The sequence below is a fragment of the Lutjanus erythropterus genome, chromosome 12 (genome assembly GCF_056507025.1).
Source record: "Lutjanus erythropterus isolate fLutEry1 chromosome 12, fLutEry1.hap2, whole genome shotgun sequence".
Taxonomy (NCBI): Eukaryota; Metazoa; Chordata; class Actinopteri; order Lutjaniformes; family Lutjanidae; genus Lutjanus; species Lutjanus erythropterus.
The window spans coordinates 27,006,275-27,030,235 of NC_139328.1; the positions used below are offsets into that span (position 1 = coordinate 27,006,275).

Genomic DNA, 23,961 nt, shown 5'->3' on the forward strand with positions numbered 1-23,961 from the left:
CACCACCACTGCCAGCACAGGAAATGTTTTACTCACATTTTTTCAGGTCGCCACAGAAGATAAAACAGCTATTTTTACATCTATATCAGCCACTGGTTTCTACTACAGAACAGGACCATGAAACCCCTGTGGGTTATGTGCCAAAATGTCTGCCTGTGCAGACAACAATCCTATCAACTGAAACTCACCAGCACTGAACTGTTAGGTAATTTTTCCACTCTGACTGTGTTGACTATTTACAGAAGCTGCGAAGTGGCATACTTTTCTAAATCAGAAAAAGAAGAAATATTGTAACAGCTATTGGTGTTTTCAAAAAGGTGCATTACTGTATCACACAGAGACTCGAGAACCTCTGAACACTGAGCAGAACCAAGCTGTGACAAACAAAAGGAGAGCTTCATTCCAAAATGTGATTAAAAACCAGCTGTTCTGTTAATAAAGTGATGGTGTCACTTATCAGCTTTGTTTTCTGTGTATTACAGATGTTAAGCTATGAAGCATGAGTGCCAAATAAAATGTTTTGGAATGATATTCAAGAGGAAAAATCCACTTTTAACATCAAGCTAACCAAAAAGGATAATCATCCACACAGTTTAGACACTTTGTATGGTCAAGTTGTTTCCAGAAGCAGAAAATGTGACATTCTTGACCTGCCATTTTGCACTTCTGCAATTCTAAAAATCAGGAGAAGTAAAGAGTAATTATATATTTTGGGGTCTAAATGACAAAAGGTTTTGTAATTGTTCCAATAAATCGCCTCAGATGGCAGCTGGGAAACAGGCTGCAATAGTTACAACACAATCCTTGGGGAAATTTTCGTTAAAGTGCGTCCATTAAAAGTGCTTGTTTTTGCCACTGACAGGTCAGACTGTTATTGTTTGACAACATTATGGAAAGGATCCCTACAGAGACAGACCTAGACATTATATCGCTCTGTTCAAAGCCACCAGACTCCATTAAAAAAAAAACAAAGTAGTTTAAGTGTACATTATATTTAGAATATTTCCACTGCTTTACTTCGCCATCAGACAGCTTTTTTCAACAGGAAGTCACAGTTACATAAGCCAAATATCACTCTGTCTTGCTCAAGCAGACTCCACAGGAAAGTCACTAATTTTACAGGAAAGAACACTGGAGTTCCTGATCTACAGCTGCCTCCATTTGTTAGTTAGTTTGTATTTTTGTGACTTCAGTTTCCCTGTGGAAAAGAAAAGCAAGTCAAAGCAGTGAAAATATTCTAAATATAGTGTACACTTAAACCAACAATTTCTTTTAGGTGTCTAAAATATGAGTACATGCTGATACTCTCTGCTTCTACAAACTGGGGGCATGCTGACCGCCATCTGTTGTAGGTGACACACTGACTATTGATAAGTACCTCATACAAACCCACTTCAAATAATCAGAACTATCCCTTTAAAACATCAAAGTCACACACGGGCCCAATGGCCCACAAGGATTATGCTGCAATCATTGCAGTCCGATTTGTGGCTGCTGGCTGAGGCAAACTACTGGACAAATTTCATTATTTCTAAACCTTTTAGTAATTTAAACTCAAAAATATGGGACCTAAATAGGGCCCAGGTTTAATAACAATGGAATTACCCTTTAAGTAAAGCAGGAGCTCAATGGTAAGGTATCACAGATTAACTCCTGAAATGCATGCCGTCCTTGTCCCAAACATAAATCTGCTGTTAGGGCACAGAACAGATTTGCTGTATTGTTGCTTAAATCAGCGTCAAGCATACAGGTGCAGCGCGCCACTTATTTGCATCAGAAAAATGTGTTCTGCTTTTTATTTTTAACAAAAAAGACGAGGAACCTCCTGTGTTACGTCTTTGTGCTTTTTTTCATCAGTGGTACACAGGTATTTGGGTTTTTTTTTCTTTTGGATGGTGAGGAATCGCTTCCACGCAAAAGAACACACGGATGTGTTCTGAGTATACTGGTGGTGGTGCGTTAGAGAGCATAACAGATTCAGTAGACAGCGAGCGCAAGTACTTTTTCTTTTCTGCCCCTCAGTCTGGGGGGGACAGACATTCAAGTGTCAAATACTGACGTCCTGCAGGCTCAAAAGACAGCTGTTAAATGTCTGTAATTTTATCTTTTTATCTTACATGGAGGCAGTGCTCACATGACATCAGTTGACAAGTGTTCATGGACAAACAGAAGCATGAAACAAAACCTTTTAAAGCCGCCTTTTAAGCCTGCTGGATGTGAGCGTTTGATGCTCCAAAGACTCTGGGTGGAGTTTCACTGTGAGGTGACAGCAGAAGGAGGAGGAGGAAGAGAAGGAGGTCATTTCTCCTGCAGCAGGGCAGGGATGTTGATGTTCCAGCCGATGGCCTGCCGGTCAAACCCACAGGTGAACAGGTTGCAGGAGGTGTTGTCCTCACACCAGGCAGAGCAGCACACCATTCGCCGGTGACCCTGAACCACGACAGACAACACAGCAACGGTTCAACACTAAGGTCACAGACACGTGAGGTGTTGTGTCTGAGTTTTTGACTCATTATTACAGTCTTTTGTGCTTTTAGTGCTAAAGGTCTCTGGCCAGACTTTGAGCTAAGGACGTCCCAACTGCATCACCACCATGTACATTATTTCTGACCATTTTTAAGCTATGAAATTCAAAACGTAATGTAATGCTTCCACCTCCACTGACTGACCTGTCTGTTGCTCCGTGGGAGTCGAGCCAGTCGCACCCCGGACATGTCGAACAGCCGGACCTGCCGATTGTCATGAGGAAGAGCGATGATTTTCTGGTTCACCGACACGTTGATCCTGGACAGAACAATAAGTAGGACAATGCAGTATGAAAGGGGTCAGATGTTTCCTTTCAGTGTTGTGTATAAAATCATAAACAGGTAACAGCACAGCACAGATTTTGCTTCTTATGCATGTCAGTCATTACATGATAGAATTACTGGAGATATATCACTACCTATTCCAAATATATAGAGTTTTCATGTATATGCTTGTTTACAGCTCACAGACCTGTTGACAGCGGAGTCTGTGCGAATGGTTGCTATGGGCGACCTCATGTTCTTCAGGTCCCACACTTTGACAGTTCGATCATCACTCCCAGACACCACGTTGTCTCCCACCGTGAACACAGCAGACGTCACCGTGCTGCAAAGGACCAGAACACAGGTTTGTTTAAACTGAAGATAAAAGAAGAGAGGGTGGACTGTGACAACTTAACTTGGTTCAATTATCCAGATGTTTTATTTCTTCTCGTATCATCGAAAGAAATGTATTTAAATAAAACAGCTGTAAATGGCAGTAACTTTTAATACTTTTTTTCACTTGATTTAAAGTATACTGTTTTAACAGTACAAGATTGATTTAAGTTTCTCATGCGTAGCTGTTGCAACTAATGTTTTGTCACCTTCCTGTGGCACATATGAAAATAACATGTTAGTTTATATATCAGAGTTAAAATATCAGAGAGTTTTACAAAAATGTACTTTTTTTTTATTTCATATTTTTATTACATCAGGTATTGTTAATTAGGTATTAAGAAGTACAGTGATGTAATTAACAGGTTGATTGATGGGGAGGAGAGTGGGTTTATGTAATAGATTGATTATTGATGGATTAGTATAGATTAGGGGTAGAGCAAGACAAGCATGTTGCTTCTTCCTATTCCTTTTCAGACATCAAATGTTAATTTATGTTTCTCATTGTAAGTTTGTTCATTATTTATTGTTTGTTTCTGTTATGTTTTTCTACTTATGTTTTATTTTTGAAATATAAAAAAAAAAAAATCAAATTAAACTGTAGTATTGTACAATTAAATTTTGTTCATTTAAGAACAGTAATAAATAAAAAGAGTTTAGGTTAGACCCAATCCAGAGCATTATTAGAGATGAAGAAACATACAAGAATTAGATAGATTAAAAATAACAGATTCAATCACATTATTTACACTGGAATTATGGTTCAGAATAATACAAAAAAACACAAGATAAAGAAAGAATCAAATATGCTTAAATGGGTCGCATTTGACAGTAATTTTAAACTGTGCATCATAAAGGATTCAATCAGTGGGAAAGCAAGAGAATCACAGCTTGGTACACTTTACAGAAAGATGTGGAGCTTGAGAGTTTTCAGAATATGAAAGATAAATATGATTTAGATAAGCATGATTGTTGTAGGAACCTACAACTAAAGGAATATTAAAAGAAAGGCGTCAAGGTAGATCCCTCCTTGGAAGTGAGCAGTGTGATCCAAATTATACTCAGCTAGTGCAAAGGAATAAAAAGAATTAGAATTATATCTGCTCCTCACCAAAAACTGATGAGAAACAAACATTCAACTAAATATATAAAATGAAAATGGGAATCAGAATTTAACACAAACATTTCAAATGATGAGTGGCAAGTTGTGGGAAATTCATCAGACATCCACTATTTCACGAATATGGAATATACGCCCACTGTCAGAAGTAAAGATAAAAGTACAAATTTACCAAGTTGGAGAGAGTGTTGAGCAATACATGCAGATCACTCACACATATTTTGGAATAGCCACAAAATATTAAATAATATTAACTACTACTACTACTACTACTATTGGGGTACAATATCTCTGTTTGTGTGTGAGACTGACTCTGTGTGTCCCTGAAACACGTTGACAGAGTGGATGGACGGGTCTCTGAAGTCCCACAGTCTGAAGGTGGTGTCTCTGGATGAGGTGACCACCAGACGCTGGGTGGGGTGCGTGCAGCAGTGGGTCAGCTCCTGATCATGACCTAAAACCACAGAAACCAACACAGAGAAAATTTCCCTCACATACTTCTCATATCTACGCTGAATTTACTGTGTCAATCTTCAGCTCTTTTACAATCTAATTTATCTGGCAGCAGGTTGGTTTGTTCCACAGTGAAAATGTACTTCAGCTGAATCATGACCATGTGGTTCAAGGCTGACATGTTGGGAAACAAACTGCTGAAACATCTTTGAGTTGGACACTGATTCACTGAAAAAATACATCTTCTAAAAAAACATCCCCTTGCTGCATTATGCAGCATTTAGCACTCCAGACTTCAATCTAATTTCTTTCTGTAAGTAATAAATTGTGAAAAGGTAATAGTAACATATATTAGAGGAATAGGGCTCAAATTTACAAGACACTGATGCATCTCCACTAGAAGAAGAAGGAAATGAAGAAGGAAACACTAAAACTGTCATGCAGGCTACACGCAGTATATTGGTGATAATATTTGTTTTAGATGTTTTTCCTACAATAATTGCTACTAAAATTACTACAGTTTTAACTGTTGTTTGTTTTAAGTTAATCCTGTTTTTAGGACAGGGTCAGTGTATTTTTTGGTCATTGGATTTTCCTTTCAGAAATGGGTATTAGAAATTGACTGGATTTTTGTTTTAAAATTCAAAAACGAATACAAGGTGTTCTTATTTTTCATGGTCATAGAGGGATAAACTGAAAAATAGAAATAAAAGCTGACAGCTGCGTGTACATGCTCCAGCATGTGTGTCCCTCTCCGTCTTCCCTGCATCCGTTTTCAACATGGCTGACTAGTGAGTAACTTGGTCATACAATAGGTGAACAGTCACTAAACTGTTTCACAAAAAAATAGGCGTGAAATGATGATGCAGTAACAGAATATTGATCCATTTCTGATCAACAATCGTAGTTTGACAGTTTGATCTTAGTTTCAGGAGTCTCTGTTATAAATGGTCATGTATGAAAGGGAACACTAGATTTCTTAAACTCACGAGATTTGTACATGTTTCTTCATACTGTAAAAACTAATTAGGTATTATAATGTAACAATGCTTTGTTTAAGATCTGGGAAGATTTAGAGACACAAAACACCTGGTTAAGGTTAAAGAAAGATCATTGTTTGGGCTAAAGTGAGATATTTCATGAGTCTGGGGTTCCCCTCCAGGTGCAAGAACAGGAATGGTGGCTGCTTGATCCTTCTTGATTTACAAGTACACAGTCACTAAAATGTGTTTCTGAAAACATTTTAAGTAAGAAAACACTGTACTAACATCTGCATTTGGTCAACACTGCCTAGTTTGACAGCTTGATCAGAGTTTTGTGAAGGGTATGAGTTCAGATGGCACATTTCCCCCAACTTGATTGAAAAAAATGAAGCCTGCATTTGCAACCTGAGGGTAAATGTTGTATATAGCACTTTTAAAACAAAATGATTCCTTTCACATTATGTAGAACGTAGGCACCTTTTTTTCCACATGGGCAGAGTCAAGCTATCTGACCATACTGTATTTGTGTTGTTTGAGCCCAAAGCTTTATATTAAATCCATAGTGAAGACAGTGAAATAATATTGTCTTCCTACCAGTGAGGGAGTGGACCAGCTCTGAGGTCTCCACGTCGTACAGGTTGGCGGCTCGGTCCCACGATGCTGTCACAACCTGTTTGCCCCCAACTAGCCAATCAGCAGCGATCACCACACCCTGATGGCTGCGCAGAGTTGTAGTCGCCACTCGCACAGACGGACAGTCATTCGGACCCTCGATCTCTCCGTCAGCTTCATCTTTGTCTGAAAAGTCCACGTCGTCTTCGCAGGGTGTCTGCTGCTGACAGGGGAGGGATGGAGGAAATAAGATTCTTAAATTATAAAGGCCCAAACAACTCGAAAAGACACCAGAGACTCAATCAGGAGCACAGTGACACACAGACAGGTTGTGTTTCTGTTGATGCTTACACTGATATCAGCAACAGGCTGTGGAGTCGGCAGCTGCACCATATATCTCCAGATGTGAGCTGTCTGGTCTCCAGAAGCTGAAGAGGAGAAAAAGACAAGATAAAATGAGTAAAATGCTGTGAAATGTTGAAGTATTCCTGTATGAAACTGCTCCTAAGGTCAACATTTGATTGTGTTTTAATTTTCCCAGCTGTGACAGTGAGACTGATGTGACAGAATTTTAAGGACGTTGTTGGATCATTACCCGTTAGAGCCATCTGTTCAGTGGGGTGAAACTTGATGGAGTTGACTGTTGAGACAGAGAAATAGATATATTACATCACAATTCACATTCATAATAGACTGTATATATAGTACTTACTATAGTACTTATTCTCCCATTAATATTACATTTATACTGTACATTTCAACTAATATTCTTATATCTACTGTACTACTCTTGTTCACATTTATAGATCAAATTTTTCATCATTATTATTTACACTGATGTTATATATTGTAGTATGATGCCTCTCTCCAGAACTATTCCACACTATAATATTAAAAAATACTGTATATATAATGTATGTTTTTCCATTTCAGATTTTTTTGTGGGTTTGTCAACATGTTGACCATATGTTGATTATGAAATCTAAGTACTTTCTTCCCTTTTAAGTTAATTAAAAAGGCTAATTGAAAATGACAATCTAGTGACAAGTACTAATAGAATAAGAATCAGAGTGCTGATTGCTGTTGAATGCTGTAGCTATGGCAGTGACAGTACATGTAGATGCAGTGGCTGGCAGCTCCTTTAACTTCACCATTTTTCATCTTTAATCTGTTATTTTTTCGGCTTTATTGCTGAAACAGGCATCACCTATGACAGAAATACACTTGTTGACAAAAAGTAAAAGGAATTTAAGAATTGGATTTAAGAGCAGTGAAACCATGAGACGATCAACAAATGAAGTCAGCATCCTTCAACTTTTCCTGTGGAGAAATTTCATTCCATTATTCCATTCTGAATTTAATTAAACATCTGTGTATATGTTGTATTTTGTTTGTATTATGAAGGAACTACAACTGTAATTTCATTGTACAACCCTGTGTTTAATAATAAATGTCTGAATGCTTCAATCCCTGACATCCACTTTACAGAAACTCCCATTCCAGAATAACCTTTAGCCTTTTTGATGAGTTAAAAGGGAATAAACATATTCTGAAGAGAGTACTTAAGTTTTCTAATAATGTACTGTACATATGTATATTTATAATACTGACTGCTAGAGACTTTTCAGAATTTCAACGATATCATGTTGGCAAACCAACAACAAACATATGAGGTCAACAGAACATATCTGAAATGCAAAACATATAGTATATATACAGTATGTTTGAATGTTTGTGAAAAAACATTTTTTCATTTTAAATCGTGCAGAATAGTTGTTGAAAGAGGTGTTGTCTATGAAGACTGTACCTGATCCTTGATGGCCCGTATATTTGAGGAGGCACTTTCCTGTCTCAATGCTCCACAGCATCGCAGTGTGGTCTGTTCACATATTATTGAGACAAAAGAGGAGAAAAATCACTAGATTTATTCTACTACTGTAATACAGAGTTTATGAAATTAAATCCAGCATGACATTAACTGCTTTCTCAGTGGGGTTAAATACCTGTTGAATTAAAAGATTTTTAGATTTGACAAATGAATGACAATGAAAAAGAGGCTCTGTCATTTTCAGTAATAACAGTGTGAAAACCAGGAATGCTGACATTCAGTTTAAGAAAACAAAATACAAATTATTCTTCAATGTAAGGGTGCAGAGAGTAGAGTAATGAGTTGGGTTCAAGACAGAAAAAAGCAAGGGGAAAAAGAGAATGAGAAAGAGAAAAGACAAAGTCTTTGTCAGGAACGATGAAAATGAGTGAATTACCTGCAGATGCAGTACCCAGCACCACAGGTTGCGTCCTGGTGACGCTCAGGTCCCAGATGCCGTCTCTGTGGCCGACATACTCCCTGACCAGCTGGCACACAGCTCGGGATGTGGTCGCTTTGAAACTGGACACAATCTGAGACCAACATCAAATCATGTTAACACAAAAAGAAACATAGCCACATACTGAACCTATCAGGGTTCCAACACATGTTGTTGCTCAAAATGGCATCTTCTACGTTTTTGTTGGGTTTGTGTGTGGGTTTTAAGACGGAAATCAATGTTTCAACATTTCCACACTTAATCTTAATATCAAATTGTCAGACTTTTTTTGTTAAAACAAGGACTAAATTGACAGTTTGGGGTTAAGACTCAAACTGAGTTAATTTAGTGACTTTAAAAGCTAAATGTCACTGATATTGCTTCAAATCAATAAATCCATACATTTTAAGACTGGGTTTAATCTTAGATGAATTCAATCTAAGATTAGTTCTCATCTGAGTTTAGTATAACAAAGTATGCTATTTATATCACTAATAAGTTTAATACAATAAAATATGGTTTCAAAAGGTTTCAAAAATTTCCCACACTTTTTGCTCTTTTTACAAACATTTTACAGATTAGAAAAGATCCTATTTTGATTGACTTCTGCAGAGCTGTGTAGGAACCCTGGTATGACAGAGGGAGGAAGCGGGTCAGCAGAACTGAGAAGCTGCTCAGCAGGGTCCTTGTAGTAAGCCAGGGATAAGAAGCTTTGGTTGAGAACAGCGTTTATTCATATCAGTCCTGGGTTCAAGAGGTTTTACCAAAAAAGTCTTTGGAGGCGTTTGTTTTAAGCACATGTACATTAATCTTCTGAATAGCCACAACTTCCACTGGGACATGCAGGCTTGATCTGTGAATATGGATGAATCAGAAACATCAAGTATATATTATTTAGAATTTCAGCTTTTGTAAGCTTCCGCATAAATATGTGTCTATATTTATTATTTATTTTATTATTTGGTCATGAAGTTACTTGGTTGCCTGCTATTGTATTAATAATATGAAATATATCTATTGTTCCACAGATTTATTCAGTATACATCTGTACAGCCCAAATACTTTATTTTAATCTTCATTCTTTCACTTTAGACACTGACACATACAACACAGTTTTAGGAGACGCTCACAAAAGATTAAATTCTAAATAATTTACACATGTTCTTGGCTATTCATAGATAAGAGCTTGCATGTCCCACTGGAAATTTTGGCTATTCAGAAGGTTAATGTTTTGGCACAGAGCTGATTAGATCACCCCCACTAACTGAATTTAATTCTAACAAATAACTATTATCATGAATTTCTCACATTTATAACAAACCAAATTTCATGAGTCAGAAGTAAGCAATTTACAGTTGATTTTGTGGTGAAATCTGCATCTCTCCATGACCAATCAACCCAGATCTGGTATCAACACAAACTAAAACATTACGAATCAGTACTGTAAAGTGCATTTATCATACCAGGATTACTATAAATAAAACCCGCAATAAAGAAATAAATATCTAGAGGGGGAAGAGGGAGCAAAAAATACTGAGTTAAGTTGAGGCAGAAGAAATTGATCAGCAATTATTATCAGTTGAATCAAGGTTTGGTCGAGGTGTTTACATTAAAGATAGGGATGATACAAACTGGACTCTTGGTTCGTTTTGGACACAGACCACTAAATAAGTTCCAACTGAAAGGAAGCAGGAAAGCATAAAGAACGGTGTCATTCATCTGAAAAATGGATCTCAGTTTGCACAGAAAACAGAGTATTTCATTCAGGGTTTTATCAAATCATTAAATTATAAAAGAAAAGAAAACAGATAGAAGTGACACTGAAGATATGGTGAAACATATCATTGCTAAGCATGTTGGGAATCAGTGGTTGCTAGTGTTAGCAAGCAGCACAGCTTAAAAAAAAAACTATCAAGCAACTGAGTCCAGTGATATTTAACAGTGTGGTTTTTGTTTTATCTATATTTAATATAACAAGATTTTCTTTAGTTAAGGTTTGTCTTATAATGCAAATACAGTGCGACAGTGTGAAAATTAGTCAAAAGCTGTCCATGGATTTTTTGTTCAAATGTTAAAAAAAAAAAAAAAAGCAAGAGGGAGTGGAAGGTTTAAGGAAACGCGAAGCACCGCAAAATAAGCTTTAAGTAACTGGCTGAGCAATGAATCTAGTGCACCCAGCAGTTAATGCGCTACTGTTTTTTAGCGCCAGTGTGCAGTCTGCCAGAGCCACATCAAGATTTTGCTTGTTTTACTGCCAGTTTTACTCTCTTCTATTACATTATAAATGAGCCAAGAGGATGGATTTTTAAACTGATAAATGTAAAAACAACCTTTGTAAACGCACCAGAGAGATACCAGGATGTCAAATACCAACGTTTTGAGATATAAAAGTGTCCCAAGCAGCAAAATAATGAGAAAAACAGGGAATACAGGTAGAGGGCTGCAGGGTCTCTGCAGATACAACCACTGATACATACTTCTAGTGGGTCATAAGTGATAATTGAAAGGGATTATGTGTATTATGAGTCTATACGTTGTTTTTTTAAAACAATGTTGCACATTATACCTTTTCGGAAATAGTTATAAAAGTTAGCACTTATCTGCCAAGGGATAGAAAGACAGCTTAACTGTGACCTTGGCTGACAGTAGCTTATCACAGATATATTGGTTTCAGTTTGTTAGTGAATAAAGGCTGCAGCTTCTCCAGACCAAAGCACCCGTGTGTGTGTGTGTGTGTGTGTGTGTGTGTGTGTGTGTGTGTGTGTAGTGTGTGTGTGTGTGTGTGTGTAGTGTGTGTGTGTGTGTGTGTATGTGTTGTTTCCCAACTGCTGCATTGCTAAAACGATCATCTCTGCCAATCCTGAGTGAATACTATCTGCACTGGCAAACAATGTAGAAATATCAAATCCAATACAGTCAAGTTGTACCATGTGGTGGAAATACAACTTAAAATTCCCCTCTCAGTTCATACTGTATCTTGAAAGACCAAATCCAACAGATCCTCATCAAAAATGTTTGCGTAGTGTTTCTATGAAAAAAATAAAAGTAATATAGGCCAATTTATCATTATATGAGGTTTTAAACTGCCAAATCTCAATACAATTAGTATCAGGTTAAAAAAATCCTGTTATAAATATTATTTGGGCTCTTGGGTGGAGGCAGCAATATTAGTGACAGTTACGTTAAATCCTGGGCAAACTAAAACATAAGTAATTGGTGAGAAATATTTTTTACTTTTTTTGCATGAATAGAGATAACTGACTCTTCAAAGCCACTATATCTGATAGATCCCCAGCTGAAAAAGTATCAAGTATTCAAATCCCAGTGAAAGTCAGTGTTAATCTAAAACGATTTAAAAATAAGAGCAAAATCTGATATGGCCGAGCGCTTTTCAGCGGACCACACACTCTGCCTTGATTGAGCAATGATCTAAAGCAGCCACCAAACGCTCCTCCACCTCGATTATTTTATTAATCGAGGCACAAAAAGCATTTTGAGGTAACAGCTGCTTCATGTTAAAGATGTCTCCATAGTGTACCATTATGTGAATGCCGACAAGTAGTCAAATCAAAACCAAGGAGGGGCAACTGAAAAAGCCTGTTAGTGAGATAATAGTGTTTTTATCTCACACAGAAACTGATAGAAAAAGCGCAAACTCCTACATTTGAATGACCAAGTCTCTTGGGGAGGGAGTGTCGACCCCCTGGCTGGGCTGTTCATGCATATTGGCACACAAGGGGGAGAAATCAACAAGTTACCCATGAGTCTCCACCCCACAACTCCCAACTGGTTACGCTGAAGTTGCGGGATCCACCTACTCTGGCATGGCAAGAGTTTGAACGCGGCTATGAGCAAAAAGGTGAAAAAGACAGCAGTTCTTCTCTTTAACATTCAAAGGACATATGATGTTACACTGACGAGCTAGAACACAGTGAAGCCAATTTACTTTTTCACATTCATTTCTACCTTCCTTGATACACGTCAATGGACAGTTTTCAAATCAACATTTTCTCAAACCATCTTCAACAGTGCTTTGATAAAACAAATAAATATTAACACACACTTGAATTGCAAGTAGACGTCAACGCACAACAAGTATAACAATAATTTACACTGGCAAAAAAATAACATATAGAATAGTTGTTACCTTGCTTGTGGAAGCCTTGTAGGTCGTCTTTAGTTTTTGTGACAGCTGGCTGGTGCTATGACTCGCTGTGGATTGTCAGAAATAAGAGACAAAAATAGCTAATGAAAATAAGACAGAAAAAACAACAATAAAAAAATATTTCACACTGGGGAAATTAAGCAATCATTAGGGCTGTACTTTTTTTTTACATTCAAGGAAAAAAAGGACTGAATGAAGGTTTGAAATGTCTGTCGTCATGTCATTACCCTTAAATAATTTATTTAATAAACTTTCTTGAAGTCATCAGTTTCATCAATGAAAATTTATGGTGCTGTTAGACTGCAGCTACACCACCCAGTTAATACAGTTGCTGCCTCCCTGTGAATACAGCAAGCAGGAGAACAAAACCACAATGAAAAGGCTAAATGGCAACAGCAGAATATTTCCTTAGATAAAAACATGTTGTGAATTTTGGAAATTATCACATCTATCTTTTTCAATATATTTGCAGTTCTGGAATTTACAACACTTTGGAGTTGTTTATATCACACAAGTTGAAAACAATCCTATACAGCTACAGCTAATCTAATTACACAAACAGTAAATTAGTTATGTTAGTGAAACCTAATTTTTATCTACAACTGCGCAGGTTTAAACAGAATGAATAGACATGCACAAAAAAAGCTGTGCAGCATTCGTATGTTGATTTAGAATTTGAAAGTCAAACCGCAGAAACTCAAAACTATTAAGCAGTACAGTCCTAAAATTCATATCAACTTTTCACTATATACTCACTTTTTAAAATACTTCATACAAAGGAAATGGGAATATACATAAACCTACGGTGAATGGAGAGTGAAAGTTTCTCACCTTTTGTTTTCAGTGCTCCTTTGGCCAAATCTGCCCCTTCGAAGGTCTGTCCCTCTGCAGCCAAACGATCGTTCAGCGTTTCGATTTCCCTGCGTACTGAGAGTTAGTTACAGGTCGTGTGTTAAAAGACTGACAGCAAGAAGATCAACATAGTTTCTAGACAACTGCATTGTTATAGTGGACATGTGAAAGGGGTTCAAGACTCAGCACTGACACCAAAGATGTTTGTACTTATACAAGAATTAACTGCTCTAACTAAGTCAAGTTATCATTTGGTTAATAGCTCTATGCTGCCTACTATTAATGTACAGGCAAGAAGAATCTAAATGAAAATTTAGTTAAGTGAAAATTAGCACTCCTTCTTCCTTTTCTTATCAAAGAAAGTCAAATAGTTGTTGAATTTGAAGTTTTGTAAATGAAATGCAGGTCTTTAATGACATAATAAAAAAAAAATATATATATATATATATACATATATACATATATGTATATATATGTATATATAGACATATATATATTATTATTATTATTTTATTTTATTTTATTTATTTTATATAAACCACAGTTAAAACTTTCATTACAACTTACATTCCAGGTTTTCTATGTAGAGGTTTTCAAACTCCCTCTCGATCTGACTGAAGAGGTCCAGCAGATTGCTCCTCAGAGTCAGAGGCAGTTTGGAGTCCTAGAGGGAAAGAAGAGGAGAACATGAAACCTAAATCGGTTTGTCATAGAGGAGAGAAGCGTGAGTTGTGTGAGAGTGGTGCAGAGTGGAGGACTAGCTATAGTGTGATTGCAGGGCTTTAACTATAGAAAATAAGAGATTGTGAGCTGTGATTTTAGGTCATTTTAGACCATTCTGCAACCTCAACATTTGGAGTTTCATCTCTAAAAAAACAAATCTAAAAAAAGCCCTTAAAAACACAACCAAGTCTCAACTTGCTTAATAAATACAAATCACTACGGTCAGATGACTAACACAGTAATCTAAATAAAATATAACTATGCCATATGCAGTAAAATAAGATGGTGATTAGAGATGGTTGAGTATATGAAAGCCTTCACAACATAAAAGTTTACCATTTGACACCTCCAATACAAAGCAAAAGAAAAGACTCTTATCACACAATAAAAACCTTAATGGAGATAAGAGAGAAAATACAATAAAAGTATCTATGAACGGAAAGAATTAGTAAAAGGTTATGGAGCAAAAGGGGGTATGACGATGCCTTACAAGCTCCTGACGAACAAGCCTTAAACTTTAGCCAGAAGCTCATCAGTTTCAACTTATTTTAACTTTAATTTTGTGCATTCAACAAGACACTAATTAGTAATTAAAAGTATAGTAAATTATCTTGTGATGACCACAGCTCATGATGCTTTACGTGACAAAAAGTGAAAAGAAAAATGTGAAGAAAATGCCAATAATATGCTGACTGGGTGCCTATAAGTAAGTTTTAAAAATATACATAGTAAAAAGTATGTGTCCTGCAATTGCTTTTTAGTTCTGTCATGTATAGCATGTAGACTTTTGTATTACTGATAAATAAATTCAATTTTTACCCATTTAAACCCATTTAAAATAAATACCGGTATATTCCAATATATAGACTTTACATTTCAGTGGGCTATTACTGAATAATTTTAACATTTCTGCATTTCTATCACAAATACAATTTATAACAGACTGTCTTGCTGTGACAGAGGCTGCAGCAAGGACAGAAACAGGAAGTGGGTCATCTCTCCTCAAAGATTTGTCCAATCAGGATGAAACTGTGGTTTTTGTACCCGCATACTGTGTTCTCAGCATAATGCACTCATGCTTGAGCTGAATTGCTGCTCACAGCTATATATTCTAAAGAACTCAGTCAAGTGTGCTGTTAGTATTCACAGGCTGATGTTGGCAGCAGAAAGACTTGTGCCACAGTGCACACATCAGGATAACTAACTGCACAGAATAAAGACCGACTGAGAGGAAAGGCTGCAGCGTGGGGGGAAGGTACTTGATGACATACTGTGTGCTGTACAAGGCTGGGTATATTGACAATGGATGGAGAACAAATCCCACAAAGAACTTACTCTCAGAGAACATGTGTGGAGCAACCAATTTGGAGCATTTGCTTGTTTTATTTGGTTTATTTATGCAACACTGTTCATTACACACAACACAGATACCCAAATCAATGACAGGACACCACACTGAACTGCATGGATTTATGGGTAAAACTGCTATGAGACAAACTGCTAATACTCAGTTCTGATGGAAATATATTCATTATTCTCATCAGAGATTGGCACCAGGTCAGGTGCCAGCACACACCTGACCAACAAAAAAGGTGTGTAACAAGTAAAAAATAGACTTTTATAATTTTTTTTTTTTTTTACCTTTGACAGAACCTTTGATGTCACATCCAACCAAATAACAGATCATCATTTTTCAATCTGACAGCAATACATAAATAAAAATAAAATGTAATAAAGGAAATAAAGGAAAAATTGCAGATGACATTAAGGGAAAGTGGCATAGTGGAAATACCAAATTGCGAAACAAGCCTTGTGTAGCTAATAATCATCATGGCATATCATCACAACACCCAGTTTGACAGTTACAGGGTTATCACTATAACTGGTGTGAATCAGAATCAGCTTTATTGGCCAATGATATTTGTCAAAAATGTAGATGTATCAATACTGAATATTTGAAATGTCATGTTTCACAGTATTGATACTCTAGTACCAGCTGCATTTTCTCACTCTCTCTTCTCTCTTCACTCGGACAGCAAGTTGACTCACATTACTGCAGTGCCCACGTAGTCCCACATCCTTTAACTTACTCACACTGTTGTCTTCTTCTCATCACTCCACTCATTTTCTATATCAGTTGTCATGTTAAAGCCTTGTTATATGGATCTTTTAATAAAAATCTAAAATTTTCCCTGTGGTATCAAATATCAATATTTTTCAAAGAATTACAAGGAATTTTACTCCACTTTCTTTTTCATTCCTTCCTTTCGTTCATTCATTTAATTTCCTTCATATCCCAATAACATTAGGAGTTAGGAGCATTGAGATAAGGTCAAGATCAGGTCAGGTTAAGATCAATTCAATTCATCAGATTTCATTAAACCATTAAAGAGGAACAGTCCGCAAAAAGATAACACAATTAAAAGAACATCAGCCAATCCTCAAACAATGAAAAACACAATAGAAATTTCTTTCATTGCAGCATTATTTTACTCTTCAGTGGAAGCTTATGTGATATTAAAGTAACATGCTCCATGTGGGTATGCCATGATTTAGGCTATTTTCTAAGCTTCTTTTCTTTGCACTTTTGTTTTTTATTCAAATCAAAACGCCAACTTTTCCACCTCAACAAACCATGAAAACTTTCTGTTCAACTTTTCACTTTACTACTTTCTACTTTTTTTGTGTGAGCAAATTGAAAATGCATTTAAAAAACAATAATAAAAAAAAAAGAGTTGCAGCAAACACTGCAAAAAGTGCTTAAGGTTCAAACTTACAGAACTGGACATTTATTTCCACTCTCTCTCACCATCAAAATCATGACAAATTACTAAACTGTCCAATGAACAAGCTCATTGTGAGTCATGTGATCTTGGGTTCCAAGCACTGACTTATTTGTAAGTGGATAATGTGAATGGAAACTGCACCAAATACAAAATACAGTCAAGTCTACTTCCTCTCTCAAAAGAAAACCTATTGTGTGTGTGACTGAATGACAAATGTTGATGGAATATCTAGAATATCACATTTCAAAGGTTTTGATTCAAAATAGAAAAAACACCACCTCTAAATGCTAATCAAACCTAAACTACACCAAACCTACACAAGTGAAGCTAGTTCTAAAAACTATTTGGGGAATTACACTACTGTCTGTCACATGGAGGGCTAGACACCTGAAACTTACCTCCAGTCTCGTGAAGGATTCCAGATTATCAGACGACTGAGCCCAAAAGGGACCAGAGTTAAAAAAAACAAAAATGTCATGAGGAAGGGATTACACTGTTGGCACCACGTTTGGTTTGAAACAGGACAGACTAGAGAAGTGGAGTTTTAAAGACATAGACATAAAAGCCCGTCCACACCAAGAACTACAACTATGATTGGACTCTACTTGAGTTATTAAGATTTTAGAACTTTGTTTTTTATTGTCATAGTAATAGTCCTTGGTGTGGACCACCCTTAAGGCTTCTAATTCCCATGTCTTTAGGCTTCCTTTCCTGATTTCCTATCCTGACCTGCATCAATTTTGACTATTCTTTTATGTCTCCAGCAACTTTATTAAACTAAAATACTGGGCTGCTGGAGCAGCTCTTCAATCAGCTAAATTATTATAACAAAGTACTAGAGCTGCCCCCTGGAAGGTTAAGATTTGAATCATCAGTCTGAGACCCCTCAGTTGACTGAGATTCTTCCAGTCAAGCAGTCTTTTTATTCCTTTGTCAGTCAGTGTGCATTACAGTTACAGGATTAAACATATAAAAGTTTACAAAAATGCACAGAGAGAACTTTACAATGAGGAATTATAAATAATGAGCATTTTAACATTTTTATATTAGCTGGTGCACTTATTTTAAAAAAATCCTTGTGACAACATGCACTTGTGGTTAACTGATGAGAGAAGGCGGAATGAGTGCTTGGTAAACAAGTTTCAGCTCTTGTTTGTTAGCCATGTCATTGCACACCGAGCAATGCAACAGTATAATAGGCTGTGAACTTTAGAAACTGAGTCTCTAAATCACCAAAGAAATTAACTGTGATGGAAGAGAAGGGTGACAGAACCAGAGCTCATATGTCAGTCACTTCACAAGAGTGCACCGAGCTGGAGCATGCAAGACAGGTAATGCTTGCTTGTTTTTACCACTGATAGACTCAGATTGTTATTATAAGTGACTGGCAACATTATGGAGAGGACTGCTACAGACATCTTCACACTGTTCCAGCAATTACCAACTCTGATTCAAAAAATTAAAATAAAATAAAATTTATTTCACGGCGTAAAGGAGCAGCTGGGACCGGAATGCAGTTGCAGCCTGGGAGAGAAGCTTCCAGGTACACTGATTTATAAATGAACTATAAGAGGACACAGGCTTAAACTTTATCTGACAATATGAAAATAAGTTGCTTTCATATCACAGAAGATGAAGAAAGGCATTTAAACACAAACTGAACAGAAAAAAGAACGAGTCATTGCATATTCGTTGTACAACCAAATCTGATTCAACTGAAAAAATCCTGGGTCAGGGACAGCCCAATAAAACATGTCACACACATATGCAGTTCAAAGTTCACCAAGCTGAATCTCAGTGCAATGTAGCGATCCTTGATTCAGTAGCTCTCACTACTTTTATTCTCTGTTTATTATCTATTCAGATAATAAACTCCAAGTAATTGTGTTAACCCAGCATCATAATATGAGTAATTTAGTTCCTTATTAGTTGGCTGGAGTGAAACCCAGCAAGGTGTTTACCCATGAGAACTATGCACCACTCATCTAACTGATCCTCCTGAGCGAAGTACAAATGTCTAAGCCTGTTCTGAATCCGTCTGTTTTAACCAGTGAGTTAAAATAACCTCAAAACAATCATGCAGTAATTGTAGGATGCTTAAGCCAGCAACAATATGAACCATTATGTTCCCTCTAAATGGGTGCATGAAAACCTAATTGGCTTAGGCTTACAACTAGAGTGCTTATGGATGCTGACAGAGACAGCAGGACAGCAGGCTAATGATGACAGACAGGGTAGTGACAGTGTAGTGACACTTCTGACTATTTAAATACTTTGTCTTCACTTTCTCCTGGGGTTTTTGTGTATTTTCAGAGTGTAAGTGAGTCGTCACCTGTCCCTCAAGCATGTCTCTCTGCAGACCGGAGCGATCCTGCTCAGTGCTGTTGGTCCTGCGGATAGACAAGCTATGAGACTTCCTCTTCTGCTTGGCCTGGCGGGCGGCTGCGCTGCTCCCACTCTCCACCGGCATCCCTCCTTCCAAACCTGAAGTAACCACGGTCTGAAAATACAAAATTGTAGGAAGAAGGTGACCAAAGGGTCAAGGTTGAAATAATCTGCTACACTCCATGGAAAGTATAAGACAACAAGTGTGCTGCACTTGGCAGAGGTTGTATTTGGCAGCTACTATGTGTGAATGTGTGATTTGACACAGTGAAAGAGTGTGAAACAGAGTGTTGCTGAGAGCGTACACCCTCAGTGGGACCGTTCAAATGAAACATGAGGGATTATTGGGACAGAAACTGAGAAGTGTGCAACAATAACAGAACCATTTCTTCCTGTTTCTAAAAACATACAATTGTTGGCATACCAGCATTTTGTTGGAGACAGCTGAAATGTTCTAACTTGAGATGGACAAGATGGAAGGGGAAAAAATACAATTCTCAGAATACTGTGGATTTTTAACTGATCCATTTAGCTATGGAGCCACAAAATCATTTCCCCAAGTCTACTTAAAAGGTAACTTAAGCATTTTTCAACCTGGACTCTATTTTCCCATGCTAGATGTAAAAATATTGGGAGAGAACCAAGAAGGGGTGGAGGGCAGACATCAAAGACGCAGTGGGGAGAATCGGCATGCAGAGCCAGCCATATCTAACTCAATAAATTAAGGGTTCATTTTGACCAAACCAGAGTTGGTGATTGTCAGAACAAATAATTATCATTATCATTTTCATTTTCATGATTAATCTGCCGATTACTATTGGATTAATTGTTCAGTCAGTAAAATTGTAAAAATGCTCATCACAATTTTCCAGAGCCCAAAGTGACATCTTCAAATTGCTTCTTTTTCAACTAACAGTCCAAAACTCAAAGAATCTTCATTTACTATCATAAATGACAATGAAAAGCAGCAAAATCTCACATTTAAGAAGCTGGCACCAGCAAATGTTTGGCATTTTTGCTTGAAAAATTACCATTAATGATAAATGATTAATGATTAATTGATTACCAAAATAGCTGGCAATTGATTTTCTAACTAACTAACTAACTAATTGTTGCAGTTTTAGTGGAAAGTCAAACCAAGACGGTTTTGGTGAGTTTTATTTAGTTTCCATATGGATCCTTTCCATAATGTTATCAGATACTTAAGATTAACAATCTGAGCCTGTCAGTGGCAACAAAAAGCACTTTTAGTAGAAGTACTTCAGTGGTTCACTATTGCCCATAAGGATTACATTGCAGCCAGTTTCACTGCTAACGGCTGCAGCGCTCAATACTGGATCAGTTTCAAAAAATTGTTTTCCCCATTAGTCACTTGGGTGAAGGTTGAGTTACCCTTTATTGCTCATCACACTGGGATGTAAAGTAATGGAAGATACAACTGTCATTTTAAGCAGGCATTTAAATATTTAAGGATGCAACAAATTATTAGTGCCAGTATACTATTAAATGATTTAGCAACTTCACTGACAAGCCATAAAATGTGAAAAGCGCTCACCATACAGTATTTTCAGAGCCCATGATAACATCTTCAAATAGCTTGTTTTGAGCAACCAACAGTCCAATCAAAAGATATTCAACTATGTAATATTTTTGATGATTTTTATTTAAAAACTGATTTAGACTCTCCAGATAGTTGCAAAGTAGCTCAATTATCCAACTCTCTATGCTCTAATTAAATGTATGGATGATATAAATGGACAAATGTATATTTAAATAGATGGAGCTAGTATATGTTTGGTAGTTTTAATTCATAAATTACTTGTTAGATTTTTTCTACTTCAGTGGTTTTTCAATGTATTTCACACATCATTCAGGGAGAACTGTAAACTGTGTATTTTGTTTGCAGCGTTTATGTGAGAAACCAACTTGTTGTGATTATTATGATTCATGACTAGGGCTGGGCATTCTATCAATATAATACCGATATAATGATGGTAGACTCGGCATCATATTAGTTTGGATATTGTTATATCATGATATGACATGAGTGTGGAATTTCCTGAATTCAAAAGACTGATCTAGCTGCTGTCTATTATTTGCATTTACCCATGTAATCATTATATCCACATTACTGATGATTATTTATCAAAACTCTCATGGTGATAATATTTTGAGAGAACACTAACAGTCATCCCAGCCATATTATTACAATATGGATAGAAGTATTATATGATATTTGGTTTTCTTTATAATGACATAATAGCACTTCAATAATAACATAAAAACAATCTTACACTATTACAATGACAGACAAGAAAAGCTGATCAGTATCTTGCCCACTCCCAGTTGTAGCCAGAGTTTAATCATTTTTAAACACAAGCCTGTAGGTTCCCAATTTCACCAAGGTCTATTACTATACAAACCTATGCATCATATTAACTGTAGAGCTGCAACGTCGATTAAGCAATTGCTCAAAATAAAATTAGTCTAGTTGCCAACTATTTTGATAATCCATTACTCATTTTTTCAAGTAAAAATGTCAAACATTTACTGGCTATATCCTTAATATATCCTTACATTTTTTATTATATATATACACATACAGCTAGTTTTTCACATCTCTAACGTCCAATTATCATTGCACAATATAGTGTATATTTATATTTACACTCATTCCGTGTAATAATATCCTCATACTGTGAATCATCCTCTTTTTCTCCTAGTATAGCCATGTGTGTATTACAACATAAGTGCAATTATTCTATACAATTATCCATATATCTGGCCATATGTCTGCATGAGTGAAAGGTGAATATAATGTATATAGTCTGTGGGTATTGCTTATTTTAAGGCATATTTTATATTTCTGTGTTTTTTATATTAAGTCTATTTTTATTTTACTTGTGTTCTATTTACCACTGCTCATTTTCTTCCTGGAGTCAGGTTGCTTGAGCTACTGTAACGTTTGAATTTCCCCAGTGTAGGATCAACGAAGTTATTATCTTAGTATAAAAGAATGAACATCTCAGTCATATTTTTAAGTCTTCCACTTAGAATGACAAACAAGACTCCTTGATCATTGTTATGGATGTTCATATCACAGTAATGACACAACATGAGCTGCATGGCTCCAGCTGTCACTAATCTTTGCCCTTGGGTTGACACGAGAAGGTCTCTAGACACATAAATCAGGTGTTTTTCTATCACCAGCAAGCTTGTAACTACTGAAGACTTCTGTCATGTTAATGTGTCTCTGTCCTGAATAAAGGAGCTGCCTTGTTGTTGAGCTGTCAGACACCTCGGCTGGTACTTAGTTCCTCTTACTGACTGTCACTGTGACCCGAGGATGTCAGGGCTGTGAAAAAAAACATTTCGGCTACATTGTGTAGGTACATTTGGAAAAAAAATACGTAACGTTAAAAGTGCAGTTAAGACTGAATACAATTCCTCGGCTGTAAGTCAGCAGGTCAAGACAATGTTAGCCTTGTTACAGCGCTGTGCTCAACACAGCTAAGCAGCTAAAACGAAGCTACCGTTATCCCCATTAGCTGCTGGTGCCAAGCATGCTAATAGGCTAACGGAAAGACAACCTTCCGCAAACATGGATTCCAACTTACCCGAAAGTCTACAAATTCAGTGTCTTATTCCTGGATATTCTGGGAAATGTCGCCCTTTGTATCATTTTCTTCAATGTGCGACAAAGCGGCGCAGGTTTTGTCCAGAATCCGTGTTGACAGTTGACGAGCTCCGCTACGTGAGAAAAGATAACGAAGCCAATTCCGGCTTGAGGTTTTTCACAATAAAAGTGTCCCTCACTCAGCTGTAGGATCGCCTCAGACCAGATTCCACTCGAAACGCGTCAGTTTAATGTTTTCTTGGGTATAACCACACACAAGCACCCCAAATAATTAACCTCGAACAGGGTTTCATAAATAATTGACATCTTGTGAATTCGGCATATTAAAAACATGCTAAAATTCAAAGTACAAATTAAAATTAATAACAGTCACACAAAGTTATTAAAACTAAATACTTCAACTAAGTGTGAAAAAAACAATTTTGGTTAACTGAAATAAAAACAAAAAATAGATTATAGGGAAACTAAAACTAACTGAAATGATCATGTGTACTTACAAAACTAAATAAAATGAAATAAAATATGCAGGGAATGTTAAAACTTAATCCATTTGCCAGCAGCACCCAAAACCTTTTATAAATAAACATCATGTTCCTGTAATATTAAAAACTTACCAAACAGGTTAAAATTAGGAAACAAATATTTTTAAATGATTAAGAGTAACACATAAGCAAAAAAGCAGTGTTTCTAAACATACTCTACAACCATTTTATCTTAAGTACAATTGTATTGTTACTGTATCATTCTTTATTACTAC

The 23,961-nt window shown here is 36.5% G+C and overlaps 1 protein-coding gene across 3 annotated transcripts; it reads right to left on the reverse strand.

Annotated features, from left to right (window-relative positions):
* Nucleotides 1-1,308: 1,308 nt before the first annotated feature.
* LOC146318094 (WD repeat-containing protein 37) lies at nt 1,309-23,328 on the reverse strand. Of its 3 annotated transcripts, XM_084732729.1 has the most exons (15): nt 23,185-23,328; nt 19,515-19,682; nt 14,241-14,337; nt 13,653-13,748; nt 12,804-12,868; nt 12,415-12,501; nt 8,615-8,750; nt 8,158-8,229; nt 6,946-6,990; nt 6,702-6,778; nt 6,333-6,570; nt 4,615-4,756; nt 2,998-3,132; nt 2,670-2,784; nt 1,309-2,430 (listed from the first exon to the last, which is right to left on the reverse strand). In XM_084732729.1, exons 2-15 carry the CDS (start codon nt 19,650-19,652, stop codon nt 2,299-2,301), a joined length of 1,575 nt encoding a protein of 524 aa, XP_084588855.1. In that variant the 5' UTR covers nt 19,653-19,682; nt 23,185-23,328; the 3' UTR covers nt 1,309-2,298. The 3 variants fall into 3 exon arrangements, with proteins under 3 accessions (XP_084588855.1, XP_084588854.1, XP_084588853.1); XM_084732728.1 differs by lacking the exon at nt 12,415-12,501; XM_084732727.1 differs by lacking the exon at nt 12,415-12,501 and having other exon boundaries at nt 6,333-6,573.
* Nucleotides 23,329-23,961: the final 633 nt, after the last annotated feature.

Coding starts and splice junctions, on each gene's coding strand:
- LOC146318094 (XM_084732729.1), bottom strand. CDS start 19,652: ATGCCGGTGGAGAGTGGGAGCAGCGCAGCCGCCCGCCAGGCCAAGCAG. Junction 8,230..8,614: donor GCTGGGTACTGCATCTGCAG/GTAATTCACTCA, acceptor ATATGTGAACAG/ACCACACTGCGATGCTGTGG. Junction 2,431..2,669: donor TCCCACGGAGCAACAGACAG/GTCAGTCAGTGG, acceptor GTCGTGGTTCAG/GGTCACCGGCGAATGGTGTG.